This window comes from Brassica napus, chromosome A6, assembly GCF_020379485.1.
Source record: "Brassica napus cultivar Da-Ae chromosome A6, Da-Ae, whole genome shotgun sequence".
Lineage (NCBI taxonomy): Eukaryota > Viridiplantae > Streptophyta > Magnoliopsida > Brassicales > Brassicaceae > Brassica > Brassica napus.
In genome coordinates this window covers 18,265,808-18,273,639 of record NC_063439.1, presented here as the reverse complement: position 1 = coordinate 18,273,639, position 7,832 = coordinate 18,265,808, and the positions used below count along the sequence as shown (strand labels likewise).

General features: G+C 36.1%; 2 protein-coding genes across 3 annotated transcripts; both read right to left on the bottom strand.

Moving 5' to 3' along the window:
* Nucleotides 1–2,253: 2,253 nt before the first annotated feature.
* Nucleotides 2,254–4,076, bottom strand: LOC106347850 (hypersensitive-induced response protein 1-like). 2 transcript variants are annotated; one of them, XM_013787460.3, is made up of 6 exons: nt 3,897–4,076; nt 3,446–3,654; nt 3,248–3,368; nt 3,073–3,164; nt 2,887–2,983; nt 2,254–2,810 (listed from the first exon to the last, which is right to left on the bottom strand). In XM_013787460.3, exons 2-6 carry the CDS (start codon nt 3,632–3,634, stop codon nt 2,446–2,448), a joined length of 864 nt encoding a protein of 287 aa, XP_013642914.2. In that variant the 5' UTR covers nt 3,635–3,654; nt 3,897–4,076; the 3' UTR covers nt 2,254–2,445. The 2 variants fall into 2 exon arrangements, with proteins under 2 accessions (XP_013642914.2, XP_048637853.1); XM_048781896.1 differs by lacking the exon at nt 3,897–4,076 and adding an exon at nt 3,814–3,848.
* Nucleotides 4,077–4,849: 773 nt separating this feature from the next.
* LOC106347849 (protein NRT1/ PTR FAMILY 4.7) lies at nt 4,850–7,409 on the bottom strand. Its single transcript, XM_048781895.1, has 4 exons — nt 7,249–7,409; nt 7,053–7,158; nt 6,686–6,903; nt 4,850–6,383 (listed from the first exon to the last, which is right to left on the bottom strand). Exons 1-4 carry the CDS (start codon nt 7,276–7,278, stop codon nt 5,043–5,045), a joined length of 1,695 nt encoding a protein of 564 aa, XP_048637852.1. The 5' UTR covers nt 7,279–7,409; the 3' UTR covers nt 4,850–5,042.
* Nucleotides 7,410–7,832: the final 423 nt, after the last annotated feature.

Below are 7,832 nucleotides of genomic sequence, written 5' to 3'. Positions count from 1 at the left end.
AACCAAAATAACGACAACTAAAAACCTGAAACCGGCGACGAGAAGCTGAGGTAGCCTTCACTTTCCGGGGACTTGAGCCGACGACGGTGAAGCAATGGAAACTTCCACCCCGCGGTAACTATAGCCGGCGTCGACGAAGCTGTGAGAGCCTCCATCTCCCGGAAACACAACCATCTTACGAACGTCATCACCACACCGACAACTCCGAACAACCGCGTCTTCGCTCCAAGAACCGAGACACCACGTATGGTGAAGATCCAGAGTTCAGACAAGGCGGTCACCGAAGATGACGAGGAGAAGACCGCAGCCGGACCAAGAAAACTGAAAGACAACGGGTTCCGGCGACGGCACGCGCGCTCACGCGCCGGCCGCACGCCGAAACCCAATGAGATCTACTTTCTCTCTCTTTTCTCTCTCAGTAAAATTATATCCTATTTTATCAATTTTATAATAATATCTATCATTTTAAAATAAAAACGTTATATTGAACAAAATATGATAAAATTATTTTAAATTAATAAGTTAACATATTTTATTTTCATAAATATTGAATATTTATGCTAAAAATATAATATGTTGGTAGAGCGGGTTAATATTAGTATACTATATAATACATGTATAAAAATTTATTTTATCTTAAACTTTTTAATATACAGTAATTTATTATATAAAATTAATAAACATTAAAAATTACTAAAAAAATTTAGCAATTTGAACTACGGATCATGATTATAAAAAATTAAATACAAATTTTGTTTACATATATGTTGTTTCATGCATTAAAAAATTTAGTTTAGTAATCAAACGCAAATTCAATAGGACAAATATATAATAAGCAACATATATATGTGATGATTTTAATTTACAGCATGAAAATTATAAAATTATTATATTTGGCATAATTATACAAACATTTAGATATGTGAGTAACATTAAAATATATAATAATTATGTAAAACAAATATCTATATATATAAATGTGAAAATATATACCCGCACAGTTGTGCAGGTGGAAATCTAGTTTGTAATTATAACTTTAACTACAATTATCCATATATTTATTTTCTGTTTACTAATTTGATAACTATACATAATTTTATTTATTTAATATATGACTATTGATTATTCAAACAGTGTTTATATAGTTTTCATATTACTTTTAGTGATTCAAATATTTTAATTTGAATTGTATTAATTGATATGATTATATAACCAAAATTATATTTATTAATTAATTTTTAATTAATATATTTAATTAAAATTTGCTTAAGTTTGTTATATATCATATTTATAATTAATTTTGATATTTTATCCGCAAATGAAAAATAAAACCAAACAAAAATAAGTATCAAGCCAAAAAATCCTAAGAAATATAAGATAGCATAGTAATGGTGGTAGTCCAGTAGCGCTTAAGGAAAATAAAAATCCAATACGGTGAAACCATGGTTCGATCTTTAATGGTAAGAATATGTGGATGTTTTGGGCTTCGTAGGATTAGTCGGTTGACCTCGGTCGTCGGATCCCCACGGTTTAAAATATATATATATATATAAGATAGCACTAAAATATATTTTATTTCAAAAATTCTACATAAAAGAATTTTTTTAAATTTCTTTCTAGAAAAATCACAATATTTTAAAAACTGTAAATTTATTATATATTTTTTAAGAAACATTATTCTAAATATTTAATAAATAACTTTATACCAATAATATATGTTGTAAGTTTATATATTTTATATATTAACTTAAATGTGGATAATTGAAAATTGTAATATATATTTTCATTCATTACAACTATAAATAAAAATTTTAAACACACAGATTTATAAAAAATACAGAATTGTATTTAATAGAATTACATCATTAACAGTAAACAAAATATTTATTTTTATTTTTTATTGAACATTTTTTTACCTTATATTTTTTTTAAAAATATATGACATCATCACAAAACAAACAAATTTTAATTTTAATTATATTAATATATTATTTTACATTATTTTTTTTAATCAAAATCATACTACATTTTCACCAGAACCGCACTACCTTTCTACCAAAACCGTACTTCTTTTTCTACAAAATTCCACAAACCGCACGAACCGCACCGCACTTAAATTCCGTCCCGCTAATATTACCAATTCCGCGGTCACCATTCGGACCCTATATGTTTTACTAGTATCTATTTTCATTCCCCAACTCCATACAAGTTGAATTAATTTTATGTAGCATCTAATGTAATCGCAAATTTGAATATGATCAACATATAATCCATGTAGATTAATTGATTACTAATTGCGATTTTTGGTTGTACACCCAAATACGTCATATATTAACGAAAAATAAAAGGACCTAAAAGCATGAGAGTTTCTCAGCACAAGATCATAGGATCTCAACACACAGCAAGCTTAGTAGATAACATATAATGATGATCAGTCCATCTAATTCAAGACTGGTCTGCGAACGAGCCTTGAAGGAGGCCATCTCTGATCTGAGTAGCCACATCACGAACCGCTCCTGGTCCGTGGGGAATGAACACAGCAGAGGATTTGGAACTAGCACCAATCTCCTTCATGGTGTCAAAGTACTGCGTAACGAGCACCATGTCCATGACATCTTTAGCAGTTGTCCCGGGAACATTCACAGAGAAGCCCAAGACACTGTCGCGTAGCCCGTCAACGATGGCTTGCCTCTGACGGGCGATACCAAGACCAGAAAGGTACTTGGCCTCGGCTTCACCTTCAGCTCGCTTGATCTGCAGGATTTTCTCAGCCTCAGCCTTTTCGTTGGCAGCCAACCTCATCCTTGCAGCTGTAAAGGAGAAGTCATGAAACTCAAGAAAGAAGAATTAAGTCTATAGATGAAGTGATGGGAAGGTTTTTGTTACCAGCGTTGATTTCGTTCATGGCTCGTTTGACATGTTCGTCAGGCTCGATGTCAACAATGAGAGTTTGGACAATCTCAAAACCGTAAGCAGACATCGCCTACAAGTGAGGGAGAGAAGACAAAGTAAACATCCATCCACATAACACATATGCACAGCCAAAATGAAAGAATGATTTATGTATTATACCTTCTCGAGCTCCTCTTCAACAGCTTTGGCAATTTCATTCTTCTGCTCAAAGACATCATCCAGAATCAGCTTGGGGACACTTGCTCTGATAACTGCAAACAAGAACATAAAGTCAGTTTCTTTAACACAAATCACTCATCTAAATCATGGAGTTTTTTTATAAAGAGAGACTAACCATCAAAGACGTAAGCTTGGATCTGGCTCCGTGTGTTACTAAGCTTGTAGAAGGCATCATTAGCATTATTAGCCAATGCACGGTATTGAATCGATGCAACAACGTTAACAAACACATTGTCCTGCAATAACAAAAGAAGAAACTAGATCAGTAGTAAGCACATACGATACGAAGAAACTTTCAAGAGATGAAGAAGACCTTTGTCTTGGTCTCGCAGCGAACATCCAACTGCTGAAGCCTAAGAGAGAGGTAACCAGCGACTTGCTGACCAAGACACCAAGGGAGAAAATGGCAACCAGGCTCAAGAACCTCTTCGAACTTCCCAAACGTTTCTTTTATCGCCACCGTTGATTGGTCCACTTGTACACAGCAACATAAGTTCCCCATCTTTCTTCACTATTTCCTCTCTAATCCAAACAAACAAACAAACAAAAAAACACAACCTTTTTATTCACAAAAAACAAAAAAAACTGAACTTGATTTATACCCAGAACCTAAGATCGCTCTCGATTTTGGTTCTATCTATCGATCGATCTAATCTCAGGAGTCAGAGATTACAGACGAACTTGGAAGAATCGCGAGAGAAAGTTAGAATCTTGAAGTACCAAAAACGAAAGAAGGAGATCAAAGGAGAATTTTAGGGTTTTACCGAAAGTTGTCTTCTTTTTGATTTCGATGAAACACAACGTTATTGGGGAAGAAGCTCTGTGAATAACGAAACAGCCTGTGCTCGAATATATATTTCACTGGGCAGATAAGACTAAACGCTAGTATTTTTAACTATTTCCAGTTCTTACCCCTTATCTTTTATTATATCACACTTAATGTCCGTTTAAGTTCTTTTTTTGTAGGAAAAACCCAGGGACTCTTTACAAAATAATTGGCCATTTGTTCATTGTAGTTCAAATCTGTTTTCCAAAGACATTGTTTTCACTTTTTTATATTTATAAACTTTTTCTGTTATATTACTCATATATGTGATAAACAGAAAAGATTTTAGAGATTTTTTTAAAAAAAGTTAAGAGTTAGGCTGTTTTTTGTTTGTTACATCATAGCACTTGATTTCCATTTTCTTAAGTAATTATCCAAGATTTTATAAAAAGGTTCATCACAACCTGTCCATCCTTTACCCTAAGTGGCACAGCTTGGTTTGGACCAGTACGCACTGGGGTGGAGCTACTTAATTGAGGACTTGCCAATCTAACATGTATAAAAACTCTTTTATTGGCAGACCGTTTGTTGCTTACGTAATCGATTTAATTGGGATAAAGACTATAGAATTCTTATACGCACGCCTAGTTGCTTACCCATGATCGATTTGAATCAAAGAATCAAAGAATTATTGTTACATATTTTGCAATCACCTACCAGTAATCCATCTGGATCCTTTATCCCAAAATGATTGTAGTGGCTGTTTATCAGACTACGTACAATAATCCCCCTCTCTAGTTTGGAGCTGCATCCTTCATCTTGTCCAAAGCTGATTAGAGATCACGCTCACAGATTTACGTAGTAAGTACCCTAGTATTGATAAACGTCGCAAATGTATGTATACTGCCTTTTTTTTCCCAACCATATATATGTGTGTGTACACTACCATTATGTCTTAATAATTATATATTAATCACATTTCCATGGACAATATAAGATTAATGCTAATTAAACTTATAATCGTGACCGTAAAAATTACTCTAGCATCATGATAACTTCTTCTCCAAGAAACCATACCCTAGCCATAATGGATTACTAGTTAACAGACAGCAAGGTACCCTATATAACAAGCTCAATACACATGCTAGCTTTGGTTGGACCGGTACGCATAACGCCTAGCCCAAAAGAGATAATGCAAGAAATTAATCCCACTCAGCACACACATGAGCCAGTAAAATCTCTCGAGGTGGTACTCGTTCAGATTCTTCCCCAAAAGCCATGGATTGTGTTGGTTCAAACCCGTGACGAAATTAACAGCCGAGACGAGAACAGAGCTCAAGTAATATCCCATCGCAAGAGACGTCCAAGAGAGCGAGGTCGCTAGGGAACGCATCGTTGAAGGAGCTTCGGTGAAGAAAAACTCCATCATACCTGCTAAAGTGAAGAGATCCGCTGATCCAAGAAACACATATTGCAAAGCTATCCAAAGAAACGTTATGGGAAGCGGCGAAGAGTAAGAGGAAGATACGTTGTTGCTTGAGCAGCAAGTAACCTCTTTAACAACAAGCTTGCGTTTGGTTTCGACCAAGGCTGCGACCGCCATTGCGACTACAGAGAGGACGAGTCCTGTTCCAATGCGTTGGAGATGGGTTACGCCTGTTTCGGTTTTGGTTGTTTTTCTAGCGAGAGGGAGGAGGAGGTGGTTGTACGTTGGAGCTAAGATCATTGTGAAGACGACTGGAAAAACAGGTAATGCCGCAGGTGGGACGGTAAATGACCCGAGCTTCGTGTTCATGGTCGAAGCTTGTTGGATGGAGAACGTCGAGAGCTGAGCTAGACAGCAGTTAAGCATAATGGTCGACATGAAAATTGGTAAAGTCTTGATGACTATCTTCACGTCTTTCACTTGTTCCTCCGTGCAACGGAGCCGTCCAGGTAACGATTCACGCTCTCTCAAGGCTTCATCGAGGAACGATCCATCTCCCTCGGCATTTCCCTTGGCAATATTGTCGTTGCACTCGTTTCTTGTATGACACGTAACTACGTTTCTTGAAGTTCTTTTCTTATACGTAGCGTATAAAGCAGCGGTTAAGACCTTGAACATAGTCGTGATGGGACTTCCACTAGGAACCTTGAGGCGATAAAAGCGGGAACCGGCCAAGAAAACCGGAACCGAGATCAAGATCGCGGCCGTGGAAACACCGAACCCATAAGACCAGCCTTTGTTGTCTTCGAGCCAGACCACGACCGTGACCGCTATTAAGGCACCGCACGAGAGGCTAAAAATGAAGTAGTTGAAGAAGAAGGATCTTTGTCTCCTCCCAGTCGGTGTTGTTTCGTCAAACTGTTCCGCTCCGTGAGGTGGCAACGAGCCTTTTATACCTCCAACACCGAGAGCTACTAAGTATAGACCCACGTAGAGAACTACACGAGCCCATGGCTCCGTGGAGTGCTCGTGTGCTTGGACCGTTAGTACCAATAAGCCCTGTATGCTCCAAAAATTAATATTAAGGATTTGATCAAAAATATTTTAATTTCAAACAAGTATCTAAGATTATTTTAAAATAGTGGATTTTGTATAACTAGACCATACAAATAATGTGATTAGCTATTCACAGTGTCTACTCTTTTTAATGGGCATCTACATTTAATATATTGATAACATTCTTTGCTGAAGTCCATTTCACATGACCTTGTGTTAGGTAGAGTAATCTAGGTTTTAAAATTTTAATGTAATTATTTAAGTAGTTGATGTTATGTGTTCAAAAAAAGTAGTTGTTATCTAACCAAGAATTCGATGGCGGCGCTGACTAGATAGATATGGAAAGTGGTGAAGAAAGCATCTGCTAAAAATCCACCAAGAAGGGCCAAGAAAAACGCCGTTCCCATGAAAGCAGTTACTGCGTTTGCGGCTCCTGACGGCGAAAATCCCATCTTTGTTGACAGATACAATACTAGATTGCTCGCGTTTGCCAAGAACGCAAGGTTCTCCAAAACTTCCACAACTAAATATAGACATACATAAACATATATAGTCCCGATTAATACACCTTACAAAATTGATGTTGTGAATGAATTTGTGGTTGGTTATAAAAGTATTCAACCCTATGATTAACGAGTTATGACCAAATATATAAGTTTTAGAATGACTTACCCAAGACAAATGAGGCAGCAAGCATACCACCATGGTAGCCACGCAACGCTGGTCTATTTCGCCAATCTACGTATCCATTCCACACGCTTAACCGGTTTGCTTCATCCTACATGATTAGCATAATCATAGCAAATCTAGCCAACACTATCTGAAGTTTTAGTTGGATTTGAAAGATGGAGAGATAACTAGAACTCACCATTTGTTGAATCTCTAGAGACATGATCATTAAGTAACAGCTGTTTTAGAGAATGAAAGTGAGCATATGATTAATGGCAGTAGTGTGTGGACATTTATAGAGAGAGAGAGTGGAAGTTAAGGAGAAAATTTGGTGTGTGGTTATTACGAACAAGCGAAAACTCTAGAGACCAGACGTACTTGGTGTTACTGTCTTTGATGTTGACTCTCTTTTTTTGTATTTCTATGGTATGTTTCTTTCCTCATTAACAAGGCACCTTACATATCCTACAAGTTAACTTAGCCGATTTTTTAGCTCCTTTTGTTTACAAATTTTCAATACCGTAAACTGAATAAAAGACGCATCAGCTTTACTCGTGAAATCCAAAAATTTAGCACAAACAAAAAAATTACACTCGTAATCAACTGGGCTAAGGTTAGAGTACCTTACACTAGAAATAGAGATGGATCTAACATAATAATGTATATACAAACGTGAACTAGTTAACTAATTATATATGGGTTGTTTAGTGATAAACTCATGTTAACTAAAAAGACTATAGAATGAGAAAACTTATAATGTTGCCAAGTTAATAATAAATGGCG

Bases quoted from the DNA above. Each gene is read 5' to 3' on its own strand.
- LOC106347849 (XM_048781895.1), bottom strand. From the start codon at position 7,278: ATGATCATGTCTCTAGAGATTCAACAAATG. The intron at 7,159-7,248 runs GTGAGTTCTAGT...CTAATCATGTAG, and splicing joins CTCTAGAGATTCAACAAATG to GATGAAGCAAACCGGTTAAG. The intron at 6,904-7,052 runs GTAAGTCATTCT...GTCTATATTTAG, and splicing joins TGCTGCCTCATTTGTCTTGG to TTGTGGAAGTTTTGGAGAAC.
- LOC106347850 (XM_013787460.3), bottom strand. From the start codon at position 3,634: ATGGGGAACTTATGTTGCTGTGTACAAGTGGACCAATCAACGGTGGCG. The intron at 3,369-3,445 runs GTCTTCTTCATC...TTGTTATTGCAG, and splicing joins GCTGCGAGACCAAGACAAAG to GACAATGTGTTTGTTAACGT. The intron at 2,984-3,072 runs GTATAATACATA...CCTCACTTGTAG, and splicing joins TTGAAGAGGAGCTCGAGAAG to GCGATGTCTGCTTACGGTTT.